Below are 17,597 nucleotides of genomic sequence, written 5' to 3'. Positions count from 1 at the left end.
ATCCCTGGAGACGGCAACGGCGTACGGAAACTTCATGTCGACGTCACATAACGCCAATATATCCCCGTCTGGTGATATCTGGATGACGGAGTTTGTGTTGTCACTGCACACAAACACGGAGTCATCTGGGCCCACACAGGCGCCTCTCGGTGCCCGTATCCGGTCACATTTCACCTCGCTACTCGTGCCGGATACGGTATTATACATGTAAACTGTGTGAGCATGTTTGTCTGTAAGGACCAGAGTACCCCGTGTTTGTATGTAGGTACATCTACTTTCACCAAGCTTATACGTCTTTCCAGGAAACTTCACGTTGTCAAAGTCGCTCTCCTTGCCGTCCACGTCAATCATCCTGGCAGGCCGCGGGTCGTCCCAGGTGCTCACTACGAACGTGCGGTCGTTCAGTGGACAGATGGAGAAGTAGTAGGTGGGCGTGGTCAGCGTCTTCATCAGCGTGATCGTGTTGTCACTGCCCACCGTCAGCAGGCAGATGGTTCGAATATCTAATGTTACTGCAATATTGATATCAGAGTAAGAAGTAATGTCCTTAGGATATGTCTTAAATTTATAAAATGTGTCCAACCTCTTCAATGGGTCACTCAAGATAAAACATTTACAGTTCATGTTATCAACGGCGACGATCCTCCCGTCCGGCAGGAAGTCCAGCCCAGTAACAAACGGCTCCTCCTTCTCGTCTCCTGTCTTCTCGAGCTCCATGGTTTTCAACAGCTCCAGACGCACCGGCTTTTGTTGGTGTGTTTGTTTCTCGTATGTAGAGCTTTTTGCAGGCTTGATTAAATCGTCTCCATTTAATGATTGTGTTTTTGGCTCTTGTGTTTTATTTAATGAGAATAATGCGATATCAGTAGTTTTTAGTTTTGAAATGTTTTCGTTTATTTTAAGTCCCACTTTGACGGTGTAATCATTCTTCAATAAAGTGTTCAGTGTTTGTGATGCCTTATCTTGCGTCCTCTTGAGAAGGTGGTTTAGAATGAATATTTCCGTTTCCGTTCCATTCTCGCGAACGCTATCTGACATTGCCAAATGCGTGTCAAGTTCTCTCTTTAGGTTTTCAGCCGCATTTCTCCTCGTATTAATACGTTCGTCTTCCTGTGTGTTATGGCTAGTAATTTCGCTGACAATTCGCTTCTTGGCTTCCTCAATTTTCTTCAATATGTCTTCCTTGTAAATATCAATTTCTTTTACGATTTCTTCAACTCGCGAAACGTTGTTCAACTGATCCTCTTTGCATTTCATTATAACATCTGAGGCAGTAACAATGGATGCACGTATCTTTTCCATTTCATCATCTTTCATATTCTTAGCGACCTTTGCTATTTCGTGGATATTATCGCATCTACGATGACGAGAAAAGGCACAGATCTCACAACACAAATCTTCGTGGTCTTCACAGTGAAACATGAACACTCGTTTATGTTCTAAACACTGATCCAGTCCCTTCATATCGACATCTGGTTTGACACTGGCTTCATCGGCAGTCACGATATCATGTTTATCTACGTTTGTCATATGCACCTTGTGTACACCACAACAGTCATCGCATAGATATACATTGCATGTATTACAGAACAACGAAGCCACCTCTGACCTGTTCTGACGACGACAAGGTTCACACTTGCTCCCGATCTTTCCACCAACGACGTCACTACCACATTCCAGAAGTGTATCATCAAATCCACCGGTAGCCATAGTTGTATTGTGTTTATTCCTTTTACTTTTAAAAGCGGGTTTAAGTCTTCCGTACCTGTTTATCCGCTGTAAATAAATAAATGCCAATCTACTTTCGTTTTAGTATAGTTCACAATGCATTCACCTCCAGGTAAAATATAATCAATCAAAAGATATCTACTTTCGATTTAGATATGTTCACTGTGCAGTGACGTTTCATGTGCATGTACAGTGTTTATAAAGGTCGGTTGTAAGATATATAGGATCTGACACGAGTTGTCATTTAATACAAGATTTTATTAAACGAGTTCATGAAATTTGTTAGTAGGCGAGCCTCTGGCGAGTTTACTAACAACTTTCATGGACGAGTTTAATAACATTCTTGAATTAAATGACAACGAGTGTCAGATCTTTTTTATCACATGCTTAAAACGGTGTTTTTATTACCAATTAAGTTCCACTTTCTGAACCGATTGTTTGACAGCCAAAGTACTCAGAGTAGAATGTCAACGATGCGCCATATAAATAGTTCCAAATTAAAATGACAAAAGTAACTAGCAGTTATCAAGTTTTAAAAGCTGATAAAGCGCTTAACAAGTCACAAATACAAAAGTGTGTAGTAAAATATCCAACAACATGAATAACGAACGATTTTAACCAAAAACCCCAATAAGTACACAATTTGATGACGTCACACTCAGAGTACATGCATTTACGCGGTTTATGTGACCTACATCGGTCTGTCAAGTTTTCTGTGTGCACGGATTTAAAAGTTATTCGCTGTCGCTCTCTACGATGACTTTGCAGCGTTTTCTTGGTGTACATGGCGTTTCACAACATGCAGGTGATAACGGCGAAGCCTTACTCTGTACTGCATGGATGTTGCTGTTGAAAAAGTTAATTTCCACCAGGAATGTTTCCAGAGAACATGATGTTCTAGCCGCCATGGGATGTGTAATGAGATGTCTGTGCTGCGGAATTCGTATTTGTGTTTTCGGTAACCGACAGCTGATTAAATTGGCAAGCAAATGGCATTGATTGCATATTGCTTGTGTTGGTCAAGATGGATATGTTTGAAATGTTCTTGTGGTGTTTGTCACTATTGTGGGTGTATTTGTTGACTGACTGGATATTTCTGTGACTAGTAATCTGCATTATCTGGTTGGCGGAACATTGTTATCAGAAAGTTTTTGTACAAGATGCTTTCTGGCACTATGATTCGTTAGCCATTTCTCTCCCGGAAGTCTTACAGCTTCATTAGTACGGTAAGTATTTGTTGGCATTTAAACCATTTTGTTTACAAACAATGCGGAGGGATATCTAGGTTACGTGTGATTAGTCTGACCAATAGAAATGTCTGATAGGTTATCTTACACATGTGTAAGATAAAAATATTCGTAATGGGTATATTACACGGAAAACCAAGGTAAGCATGTGATAAAGCGTTATCTCTCATGTACGTTGATATATGATATAATCAATAAAAGGATCATTCTGACGCAGTATTGGGTCTAATTTAACTTTTAAATTTGGTGTATAATGTGTTGTATAACTTTGTAATACTTGAAGTCGTTGTCAAAACTTTATAAATGTGATTAACGTAATTCAAAATTTTAATCGTTAATTTCATAACAAGACAACCTGCATTTCCTTGAAAGTTTATTCAATTAAGAAGGTAAGATGAACGTGACTGAGCGGCCTAGCGGCGTGAAATTAGTGGCTGAGCGGCCTAGCTTTGTGAGATTAGCGGCCTAGTGGCCTAGTGGCCTAGCGGCCTAGCGGCGTAAAGTTGGCGGCCTGGCGAGCGGCCTAAAGTTGTTTGTTTCGCTATGGCCGCTACATTAATGCCACTAGGCCGCTAGGCTGCTAGGCCGCTAACTTAACGTACACGAACATAGGCTGGCTTTAATTTTACCAATTTCAAAACAATAAAGGTCTTTAAAATTATTAGAAAATGTATATGAACACTTTTTCAGGGAAAGGTGAAGCTCAGCTTTTGACAAATATATCACAATGGGTAAAACACATGACATTGTTTTATCAGACTCTTAAAAAGGGGGCGATTCCAGGATGTGACTTTAGGAGATAGAAGTTTTGGTGTAATATATGCATAATATCTCTACATACAGACATGAAATTTTCACATGTACTATTTCAGTGGTGTCGCGTGTCGAGTACAACCCCATCACATGCTGCCTCCTTTATTGCTTATTGCACTCGCGGGATAACACTCAAGAACTTAAATAACTGAAAATCTCTCATCACTTTAGAATCACGGTTGGGAATCACAGTCCATAAGTACTCACAATATGTACAGCTTTCTCATTATTATCAAATCACGTCTGGAAATCGCGCTTCAGGTGTAATTTCAACATTAAAATCCCTTTATTAACAAACACAGTCATACCACATACAAGACAACACAGACATATCACATACAAAACAACACAGTCTGTCACATACAAAACAACACAGTCATACTACATATAAAACAACACATTCATGTCTCAAACAAAACACCACAGGCTTATCACATACAAAACAACACAGTCATACCACATATAAAACACCACAGTTATATCACAAAAAAAACACAGTCATTCCACATACAAAACACCAGAGTTTTATCAAAAACAAAACAACAGAGTCATACCATATACAAAGCAACATATTCATATCACATACAAAACAACATAGTCATATCTTATACAAAATAACACAGTCATGCACCATACAATACAACAGAGTCATATCCCATTCAAAACAACACAGTCATGACACATAAAAAACAACATTGTCATATCACATACAAAACAAAATAGTCATACCACATACAGAACAACACAGTCATACCACACACAAAACAACACAGTCATATTACACACAAAACAACACAGTCATACCACGCACAAAACAACACAGTCATACCACATACAAAACAACAAAGTCATACAACATACAAAACAACACAGTCACGGCACACACAAAACAACATAGTCATGCCACACACAAAACAACACAGTCATGCCACACACAAAACAACACAGTCATACCACACACAAAACAACACAGTCATACTACACACAAAACAACACAGTCATACCACACACAAAACAACACAGTCATGCCACACACAAAACAACACAGTCATGCCACACACAAAACAACACAGTCATGCCACACACAAAACAACACAGTCATGCCACACACAAAACAACACAGTCATGACACACACAAAACAACACAGTCATGCCACACACAAAACAACACAGTCATACCACACACAAAACAACACAGTCATGCCACACACAAAACAACACAGTCATGCCACACACAAAACAACACAGTCATGCCACACACAAAACAACACAGTCATACAACACACAAAACAACACAGTCATACTACACACAAAACAACACAGTCATACTACATACATAACAACACAGTCATACCACACACAAAACAAGACAGTCATACCACACACAAAACAACACAGTCATACTACACACAAAACAACACAGTAATACCACATACAAAACAACACAGTCATGTTACACACAAAACAACACAGTCATACTACATTCAAAACAACACAGTCATACTACACATAAAACAACACAGTCATACTACATTCAAAACAACACAGTCATACCACATACAAAACAACACAGTCATGTTACACACAAAACAATACAATCATACTACATACAAAACAACACAGTCATACTACACACAAAACAACACAGTCATACCACACACAAAACAACACAGTCATACCACACACAAAACAACACAGTCATACTACACACAAAACAACACAGTAATACCACATACAAAACAACACAGTCATGTTACACACAAAACAACACAGTCATACCACACACAAAACAACACAGTCATACTACACATAAAACAACACAGTCATACTACATTCAAAACAACACAGTCATACCACATACAAAACAACACAGTCATGTTACACACAAAACAATACAATCATACTACATACAAAACAACACAGTCATACTACACACAAAACAACACAGTCATACTACACACAAAACAACACAACTTTGTAATACTTGAAGTCGTTGTCAAAACTTTATAAATGTGATTAACGTAATTCAAAATTTTAATCGTTAATTTCATAACAAGACAACCTGCATTTCCTTGAAAGTTTATTCAATTAAGAAGGTTAGATGAACATGACTGAGCGGCCTAGCGGCGTGAAATTAGCGGCTGAGCGGCCTAGCTTTGTAAGATTAGCGGCCTAGTGGCCTAGTGGCCTAGCGGCCTAGCGGCGTAAAGTTGGCGGTCTGGCGAGCGGCCTAAAGTTGTTTGTTTCGCTATGGCCGCTACATTAATGCCGCTAGGCCGCTAGGCTGCTAGGCCGCTAACTTAACGTACACGTGACGAACATAGGCTGGCTTTAATTTTACCAATTTCAAAACAATAAAGGTCTTTAAAATTATTAGAAAATGTATATGAACACTTTTTCAGGGAAAGGTGAAGTTCAGCTTTTGACAAATATATCACCACGGGTACACACAAAACAACACAGTCATACTACATTCAAAACAAAACAGTCATACCACATACAAAACAACACAGTCATGTTACACACAAAACAATACAATCATACTACATACAAAACAACACAGTCATACTACATACAAAACAACACAGTCATACTACACACAAAACAACACAGTCATACTACACACAAAACAACACAGTCATACTACACACAAAACAACACAGTCATACCACATACAAAACAACACAGTCATGCCACATACAAAACAACACAGTCATGCCACATACAAAGCAACAAAGGAATGCCTCTTACAAAACAACACAGTCATACCACACACAAACCAACACAGTCATACCACACACAAAACAACACAGTCATACCACACACAAAACAACACAGTCATGCCACATACAAAGCAACAAAGGAATGCCTCTTACAAAACAACACAGTCATGCCACACACAAAACAACACAGTCATACCACACACAAAACAACACAGTCATACCACATACAAAACAACACAGTCATGCCACATACAAAACAACAAAGGAATGCCTCTTACAAAACAACACAGTCATGCCACATACAAAACAACACAGTCATGCCACATACAAAACAACACAGTCATGCCACATACAAAGCAACAAAGGAATGCCTCTTACAAAACAACACAGTCATAACACACACAAAACAACACAGTCATACCACACACAAAACAACACAGTCATACCACATACAAAACAACACAGTCATACCACATACAAAACAACACAGTCATACCACATACAAAGCAACACAGTCATACCACACACAAAACAACACAGTCATGCCACATACAAAGCAACAAAGGAATGCCTCTTACAAAACAACACAGTCATGCCACACACAAAACAACACAGTCATGCCACATACAAAACAACACAGTCATACCACATACAAAACAACACAGTCATGCCACATACAAAACAACACAGTCATACCACACACAAAACAACACAGTCATACCACATACAAAACAACACAGTCATACCACACACAAAACAACACAGTCATGCCACATACAAAACAACACAGTCATACCACACACAAAACAACACAGTCATGCCACATACAAAACAACACAGTCATGCCACACACAAAACAACACAGTCATACCACACACAAAACAACACAGTCATGCCACATACAAAACAACACAGTCATGCCACATACAAAACAACACAGTCATGTCACATACAAAACAACAAAGGAATGCCTCTTACAAAACAACACAGTCATGCCACATACAAAACAACACAGTCATGCCACACACAAAACAACACAGTCATGCCACACACAAAACAACACAGTCATGCCACATACAAAACAACACAGTCATGCCACATACAAAACAACACAGTCATGCCACATACAAAACAACACAGTCATACCACACACAAAACAACACAGTCATGCCACATACAAAACAACACAGTCATACCACACACAAAACAACACAGTCATGCCACATACACAACAACACAGTCATACCACACACAAAACAACACAGTCATGCCACATACAAAACAACACAGTCATGCCACACACAAAACAACACAGTCATACCACACACAAAACAACACAGTCATACCACATACAAAACAACACAGTCATACCACACACAAAACAACACAGTCATACCACACACAAAACAACACAGTCATACCACATACAAAACAACACAGTCATACCACATACAAAACAACACAGTCATGCCACACACAAAACAACAAAGGAATGCCATAAACAAAACAAATCACTTTACAAATGAATCAGAAAATATTAATAAGCTTATGTTTGGGTCACTGCCTTGGAACGATCAGAGAAACATAACATAACATAACATAACATAACATAACATAACAAAGTGTTTATTGTAATATAAGGCCACCAGCCCAGAATACATGTTACAGATCGTAATATTTAGTACGTCAAATATGAACTATATTGGATATTTACAAAACATGTTTTTATGTTGTTGCATAAATCAAGCATATTAGAGTAATGGTCATATACATGTATCTATATACACACACATACACACATATACATATGAATTGTTCTATTTCATGTATAAGTAGTTGTACAATAAATTATCAGTGTTAGATCAGTTGCTTTCTTAAATCGAATGCATTATATACGAATTTAGTTAGCGAGAATATATCACTAGTGGTATCAGTGCACATCATATTATTGTACAATTGAAAGCTTGAATGAGTGAGCCAGGTAGTCCGGAACAATTCACGTCGTACACCATCGTAAGAAGGACAGACCATAAGAAAGTGGTACTCGTCTTCTATCACATTGTATCCTGTACTCGAACTTAATGGCCAGAATCAAAGTTCACGTGCAATATTTAAGTGTCGCCCTTTTTCTATCATAAGCGTATGACCTGAGCATCTTAAGTTTGCATGACATTTTTTCCATGGATATGGTAGGTTTATTGACAAATAGCGCTCTGTGTCAAGAAGAGTTTTATAATGTTTATAATGTTCAGCTTTTGGTGACGACTCAATATCTGCATACAACTTTTGTAGGGAAGAGTCTTTCAACCTGTTCGTAAACATGTTCATGAATATGTTAGGTTGGCCAATATCTTGCGCTATCCAAGCTTATCCAAAGTCGTGTTTAAATATAATATTTTTAATGTGTGTTGCTCAACTACTACGACCTGCATTATTCATATTCAAAAGCATACTGTAACACTGACGTGGATATCTATTACTGGTCATGTTCATAATTTTGATCCAATATCCAACATTTTGGAAGATAAATTGTCAGCATTGGCAATCTACCACACTAGCTCAAAGCAAAAACGTTTGAAACTGTTCTATTTGGCCCACACATTTTCTTACAGAAGTTATAATGCACCTTTTCTATGTTATGGCAGTATTTGTATCCCTAAATTTGTGACGAGTAACATAAAATTGGCGTAACTATAGACTCGAATAGTTTGAACGCATCTTTGATATGAAAATGACCAAAATGACCTTTATTAATACTTCCCCTACAGCGGCAGGGGGCCGTCCGCGTAGTCAACAACGCAGAAGATTGCTCTTATCCCACAACCTCTTACAAGACCGGCAATCGGAGGCGATCGGGCGGCTGTCACCTTTCTGTCTGGGAGCATTTACTGTAGGCCGGAAGTGGCAACAAACGTGAGTGGACATTTAAGGAGCGTCTGTGTGAAGAAGCAGAATAGCAGCCATGCTGCTGAAGAAGGTCTTGAAGAAGTTGATAATCGGATTCCCATGATCGAGAATCAGGTACTTTTCCATAAAGTCACCTAGGCCTAACCCACAGGTCTTAGTGGATTGGCGGGTCAAAATGAGAACTCTAGAATGTTGGACGATCTCGCGGGTGACGAAATGCCATGATGACGTCATCCTTCATAATTCCAGTACCAAGATGGAATTTCCTGAAAAGTGATTGTTTCAAGATTTGTTAGTTTTGACATGTCCACTGACATTCAATCTTTGGGGTCAGATGGCTGTGTTTGTTTGACAGAGGTGAGGAGGCTAAAAGTGGTCAAGTGTCCAAAGACAATGTATCCATCCATGCAGACCCCCCCCCAGCGCGTTCCTCTAACGTAACAGCTGATCTGACCCTGTATTATAAATTCTTACCACCCATACGGTCCACCCCAGCGCGTTCCTCTAACGTAAAATCTGGTCTGACCCTGCCTTATAAATTCTTACCATCCATTCAGTCAACCCCAGCGCGTTCCTTTAACGTTACATCTGATCTGACCCTGTGTTATAAACTCTTACCATCCATGCAGTCCCCGACCCCCCCCCCCCCCCCCCCCCCAAGCGCGTTCCTCTAACGTTAAATTTGGTCTGACCCTACCTTATAAACTCTTACAATCCATGCAGTCCACCCCAGCGCGTTCCTCTAACGTAAAATCTGGTCTGACCCTGCCATATAAACTCTTGCCATCCATACAGTCCATCCCCAGCGCGTTCCTCTAACGTAAAATCTGGTCTGGCCCTGCTTTATAAACTCTTACCATCCATGCAGTCCTACCCCAGATCGTTCCTCTAACGTAACATCTGGTCTGTCCCTGCTTTATAAACATTTACCATCCATGAAGTACATCCCCAGCGCGTTCCTCTAACGTAGCATCTGGTCAGACCCTGCATTATAAACTCTCACCACCCATGCAGTCCACCCTCAGCGTGTTCCTCTAACGTAACATCTGGTCTGACCCTGCATTATAAACTCTTACCATCCATGCAGTCCGCTCCCAGTGCGTTCCTCTTACGTAACATCTGGTCTGACCCTGTAGCATAAACACTTACCATCCATGCAGTTAATGAATTGGTCCAGCACCGCAGCAAATGATGCCTCAAACCTCTGTGTGAAGGAGTTAAACAGGTGACGAGTGGAACCACCGCTTTCCCCGTCTATAACTGTAGAACTCTCGCGGGGGTTCTCTGTCAGTCTCATACTGCCTTTGCCGAATGCCTAAAATTTGGAACAGGTGATTGTATTTAACGGAAATACGCGTTGTCGGCAGGATTCGAACCTGCGCGGGAAGATCCCAATGGAATTCTTGTCCATCGCCTTAACCACTCGGCCACGACAACTGGTATTATATTATATAAATATATAATATATAAAAAAATGTCCTCATTATAATTAGATACTTAAGGCTTAATTATTTATTTATTTTTAATAAATAGGTACGTGGCCACATATCCACAAGTTAAAAAAAGCGCCGAAATTTCGCTTTTATGATTTTATTTGTACACAAAACATATAGAATTTTTTGGTTTTGTTTTTTACAATTAAATTCAATTGAGGTAAACATAAAAATGCATTGAAGTAAAAAATACCATTAAGAAACGCATCAACCTATATTGTGTGCCTTTAAGTGGAAATTTGTGAACGAAATTTATACGTGCACAATATGGGTTGTCGCCATCTTTAGGCCTACATGTAAACATACGCGTACACGCCATCTTGTACCTACACGTATAAATACGCGTACACGCCATCTTGTACCTACACGTATAAATACGCGTACACGCCATCTTGTACCTACACGTATAAATACGCGTACACGCCATCTTGTACCTACACGTATAAATACGCGTACACGCCATCTTGTACCTACACGTATAAATACTCGTACACGCCATCTTGTACCTACACGTATAAATACGCGTACACGCCATCTTGTACCTACACGTATAAATACGCGTACACGCCATCTTGTACCTACACGTATAAAAACCCGTACACGCCATCTTGTACCTACACGTATAAATACACGTACACGCCATCTTGTACCTACACGTATAAATACACGTACACGCCATCTCGTAACTACACGTATAAATACACGTACACGCCATCTTGTAACTACACGTATAAATATACGTACACGCCATCTTGTACCTACACGTCTAAATACGCGTACACGCCATCTCGTACCTACACGTATAAATACAGGTACACGCCATCTTGTACCTACAGGTATAAATACGCGTACATGCCATCTTGTACCTACAGGTATAAAAACGCGTACACGCCATCTTGTACCTACACGTATAAATACTGGTACACGCCATCTTGTACCTACACGTATAAATACACGTACACGCCATTCTGTACCTACACGTATAAATAAACGTACACGCCATCTCGTACCTACACGTATAAATACATGTACACGCTATTCTGTACCTACACGTCTAAATACGCGTACACGCCATCTTGTACCTACACGTATAAATACACGTACACGCCATCTTGTACCTACAGGTATAAATACGCGTACATGCCATCTTGTACCTACACGTATAAAAACGCGTACACGCCATGTTGTACCTACACGTATAAATACTGGTAAACGCCATCTTGTACCTACACGTATAAATACACATACACGCCATTCTGTACCTACACGTATAAATAAACGTACACGCCATCTTGTACCTACACGTATAAATACACGTACAAGCCATCTCGTACCTACACGTATAAATACGCGTACACGCCATCTCGTACCTACACGTATAAATATACGTACACGCCATCTCGTACCTACACGTATAAATACGCGTACACGCCATCTCGTACCTACACATATAAATACGCGTACACGCCATCTCGTACATACACGTATAAATACATGTACACGCCACCTAGTACCTACACCTATAAATACACGTACACGTCATTTTACTCAACCTCTCTTATAATTGAATTCTCACTGGTAGAATAATAAATTGCATTGACAACAGGACGCTAACCTTGAGACGTATGTTTGAAACGTAAACGCTCTCTTAAAACACGTCCATGGTAACAAAGACTCCATCCGGGTACTTGAGGAGGCCCGCAATCGAATCAGGACGTTTTTAATAATTCAAATATCGTTGTACATAGAAACTTACAAATGGTAACATCTGGTCTGTACCTGCATTATCAACTCTGGCCATTTTTTTTCGAATGCGTATACAAGAATGTAAAATACAAAAGAAACTTGAAAATACATCATACTTGTTTAATTTACTGCATTACTTTTAAAAGGAGTTTCAATCAAGAAAGTTGCATAGTTTTTTTTCTTTTTATCTTGCATTGTATTCATACATTGACCGGTATTAAAATTGTTTTGGCCAACATATGCTCACGACACCCGGTCATTATTAATTCTTTCTTTGAAATATTGACTACCTCTCTAAAATAATGACCTCTGACGATCGTGTCTGGTACTGCTGCTGCAACTGTCGATTATTCTACTATTTTTCTACTGCTGCTGCTGCTGTTAATCACGTGAAAGTACACTATATGCAGTTCTGTATGAAGGGACTTTGTTTTAATCTTCGGATTCCACACACTTTGACCAGCCGAATTGCGTTTATACCCCGATAATGACATCAATCCCGCATTTCATTCCTAAATACACTTGTTTTGGGTTTAAGCTGGTGTATGAGTTTATTATTTGAGTTAAATTGATCACATTAAATATATTATTTATATTTAGTGACAAGCCAAGCCGACTCATTAATATTTATGAATTATTTAGCGAACTGTAAACACCCATAAATTAATTATTTTTATGGATTTGTTTTAGCTATTTGCCCTTTGTGGATGTATGTTTCTTGATCTATACATTAAGGTTTACATAAAGGTAGATATGCTAATATGTAAACTAATCAGATTATTGTTGTATCAAACGTTTCACTTTGCACCCCAAAAATACAGGCATCAGTTATCCCAACAATACGTGCATCAGTTATCAAATGTTTCACGTTGCACCCAAACAATGCAAGCATCAGTTATCAAACGTTTCACTTTGCACCCAAACAATGCAAGCATCAGTTATCAAACGTTTCACTTTGCACCCCAACAGTACAAACATCAGTTATCAAACGTTTCACTTTGCACCCCAACAATACACGAATCAGTTATCAAACGTTTTTTTTGCACCCCAACAATACAAGCATCAGTTATCAAACGTTTCACTTTGCACCCCAACAGTACAAGCTTCAATTATTTAACGCTTCACTTTGCACCCCCATAATACAGGCTTCACTTATTAAACGTTTCACTTAGCACCCCAACAATACAAGCATCAGTTATCAAACGATTCACTTTGCACTCCAACAAAACAAGTATAAGTTATCAGACGTTTCACTTTGCACGCTAACAAAACAAGCATAAGTTATCAAACATTTCACTTTGCACCCCAATAATGCAAGCATCAGTTATCAAACGTTTGACCTCGCACCCTGACAATACAAGCATCAGTTAACAAACGTTTCACTTTGAACACCAACAATACAAGCATCAGATATCAAACGTTTCACTTTGCACCCCAACAATACAAGCATCAGTTATCTAACGTTTCACTTTGCACCCCAACAATACACGAATCAGTTATCAAACGTTTTTTTTGCACCCCAACAATACAAGCATCAGTTATCAAACGTTTCACTTTGCACCCCAACAATACAAACATCAGTTATCAAACGTTTCACTTTGCACCCCAACAGTACAAGCATCAGTAATCAAACGTTTGAGTTCGCACCCAAACAATGCAAACATCAGTTATCAAACGTTTCACTTTGCACCCAAACAATACAAACATCAGTTATCAAACGTTTGTCTTTACACCCTAACGATACAAGCATCAGTTATCAAACGTTTCATTTTGCACCCCATCAATACAAGAATCAGTTATCAAACGTTTCACTTTCCACCGAAACAATACAAAAATCAGTTATCAAACGTTTCACTTTGCACCCCAACAATACAAGAATCAGTTATCAAACGTTTTTTTGCACCCCAACAATACAAGCATCAGTTATCAAATGTTTCACTTTGCACTCCAACAATACAAGCATCAGTTATCTAACGTTTGACCTCGCACCCCGACAATACAAGCATCAGTTAACAAACGTTTCACTTTGAACCCAAACAATACAAGCATCAGTTATCAAACGTGTTTTTGCACCCCAACAATACAAGCATCAGTTATCAAATGTTTCACTTTGCACCCCAACAATGCAAGCATCAGTTATCAAACGTTTCACTTTGCACCCCAACAATGTAGGCATCAGTTATCAAACGTTTCACTTTGCACTTCAACAATACAAGCATCAGTTATCAAACGTTTCACTTTGCACCCCAACAATGTAGGCATCAGTTATCAAACGTTTCACTTTGCACTCCAACAATACAAGCATCAGTTATCAAACGTTTCACTTTGCACCCCAACAATACAAGCATCAGTTATCAAACGTTTCACTTTGCACTTCAACAATACAAGTATCAGTTATCAAACGTTTCACTTTGCACCCCAACAATACAAGCATCAGTTATCAAACGTTTCACTTTGCACCCCAGCAATACAAACATCAGTTATCAAACGTTTCACTTTGCGCCCAACAATACAAGCATCAGTTATCAGACGTTTCACTTTGCACCCCAACAATGTAGGCATCAGTTATCAAACGTTTCACTTTACACCCCAACAATACAAGCATCAGTTATCAAACGTTTCACTTTGCACCCCAACAATGTAGGCATCAGTTATCAAACGTTTCACTTTGCACTTCAACAATACAAGCATCAGTTATCAAACGTTTCACTTTGCACTTCAACAATACAAGCATCAGTTATCAAACGTTTCACTTTGCACCCCAACAATACAAGCATCAGTTATCAAACGTTTCACTTTGCACCCCAACAATGTAGGCATCAGTTATCAAACGTTTCACTTTGCACTTCAACAATACAAGCATCAGTTATCAAACGTTTCACTTTGCACCCCAACAATGTAGGCATCAGTTATCAAACGTTTCACTTTGCACTTCAACAATACAAGCATCAGTTATCAAACGTTTCACTTTGCACTTCAACAATACAAGCATCAGTTATCAAACGTTTCACTTTGCACTTCAACAATACAAGCATCAGTTATCAAACGTTTCACTTTGCACTTCAACAATACAAGTATCAGTTATCAAACGTTTCACTTTGCACCCCAACAATGTAGGCATCAGTTATCAAACGTTTCACTTTGCACTTCAACAATACAAGCATCAGTTATCAAACGTTTCACTTTGCACTTCAACAATACAAGCATCAGTTATCAAACGTTTCACTTTGCACCCCAACAATACAAGCATCAGTTATCAAACGTTTCACTTTGCACCCCAACAATGTAGGCATCAGTTATCAAACGTTTCACTTTGCACTTCAACAATACAAGCATCAGTTATCAGACGTTTCACTTTGCACCCCAACAATACAAGCATCAGTTATCAAACGTTTCACTTTGCACCCCAGCAATACAAACATCATTTATCAAACGTTTCACTTTGCGCCCAACAATACAAGCATCAGTTATCAGACGTTTCACTTTGCACCCCAACAATGTAGGCATCAGTTATCAAACGTTTCACTTTGCACTTCAACAATACAAACATCAGTTATCAAACGTTTCACTTTGCACTTCAACAATACAAGCATCAGTTATCAAACGTTTCACTTTGCACCCCAACAATACAAGCATCAGTTATCAAACGTTTCACTTTGCACTTTAACAATACAAACATCAGTTATCAAACGTTTCACTTTGCACTTCAACAATACAAGCATCAGTTATCAAACGTTTCACTTTGCACCCCAACAATACAAGCATCAGTTATCAAACGTTTCACTTTCCACCCCGACAATACAAGCATCAGTTATCAAACGTTTCACTTTGCACCCCGACAATACAAGCATCAGTTATCAAACGTTTCACTTTCCACCCCGGCAATACAAGCGTCAGTTATCAAACGTTTCACTTTGCACCCCAACAATACAAGCATCAGTTATCAAACGTTTCACTTTGCACCCCGACAATACAAATATCAGTTACCAAACATTTCACTTTGCACCCCAACAATGTAGGCATCAGTTATCAAACGTTTCACTTTGCACCCAACAATACAAGCATCAGTTATCAAACGTTTCACTTTGCACCCCGACAATACAAGCATCAGTTATCAAACGTTTCACTTTGCACCCCGACAATACAAGCATCAGTTATCAAACGTTTCACTTTGCACCCCAACAATACAAGCATCAGTTATCAAACGTTTCACTTTGCACCCCAACAATACAAGCATCAGTTATCAAACGTTTCACTTTGCACCCCAACAATACAAGCATCAGTTATCAAACGTTTCACTTTGCACCCCAACAATACAAGCATCAGTTATCAAACGTTTCACTTTGCACCCCAACAATACAAGCATCAGTTATCAAACGTTTCACTTTGCACCCCAACAATGTAGGCATCAGTTATCAAACGTTTCACTTTACACCCCAACAATACAAGCATCAGTTATCAAACGTTTCACTTTGCACCCCAACAATACAAGCATCAGTTATCAAACGTTTCACTTTGCACCCCGACAATACAAGCATCAGTTATCAAACGTTTCACTTTGCACCCCAACAATACAAGCATCAGTTATCAAACGTTTCACTTTGCACCCCAACAATACAAGCATCAGTTATCAAACGTTTCACTTTGCACTTCAACAATGTAGGCATCAGTTATCAAACGTTTCACTTTGCACCCCAACAATACAAGCATCAGTTATCAAACGTTTCACTTTGCACCCCAACAATACAAGCATCAGTTATCAAACGTTTCACTTTGCACTTCAACAATACAAGCATCAGTTATCAAACGTTTCACTTTGCACCCCAACAATACAAGCATCAGTTATCAAACGTTTCACTTTGCACCCCGACAATACAAATATCAGTTACCAAACATTTCACTTTGCACCCAAACATTACAAGCACCAGTTATCAAACGTT

General features: G+C 39.1%; 1 protein-coding gene and 1 non-coding gene across 2 annotated transcripts in view; both read right to left on the bottom strand.

The window, feature by feature from the left end:
* Positions 1 to 2,154, bottom strand: part of LOC128219036 (uncharacterized) — a 2,802-nt gene extending 648 nt beyond the window's left edge. The window contains exons 1-2 of the mRNA XM_052926849.1: positions 2,137 to 2,154; positions 1 to 1,776 (exon numbers count right to left, since the gene is read on the bottom strand). The exon at positions 1 to 1,776 is cut by the window's left edge and continues 648 nt beyond it. Coding sequence (XP_052782809.1) covers positions 1 to 1,710 — 1,710 coding nt within the window. The 5' untranslated portion in view covers positions 1,711 to 1,776; positions 2,137 to 2,154. The remainder of the gene's footprint in view (positions 1,777 to 2,136) is intronic.
* An 8,619-nt stretch (positions 2,155 to 10,773) lies between these two features.
* Trnas-aga (transfer RNA serine (anticodon AGA)) lies at positions 10,774 to 10,855 on the bottom strand. Its single transcript has one exon. It is a non-coding gene; the product is annotated as a tRNA-Ser (tRNA).
* Between the last annotated feature and the right edge of the window lie 6,742 nt (positions 10,856 to 17,597).

This window comes from Mya arenaria, chromosome 15 (genome assembly GCF_026914265.1).
Source record: "Mya arenaria isolate MELC-2E11 chromosome 15, ASM2691426v1".
Taxonomy (NCBI): Eukaryota; Metazoa; Mollusca; class Bivalvia; order Myida; family Myidae; genus Mya; species Mya arenaria.
Note: the sequence above shows the minus strand (reverse complement) of the source record. Positions and strands in the feature narration are given on the sequence as shown.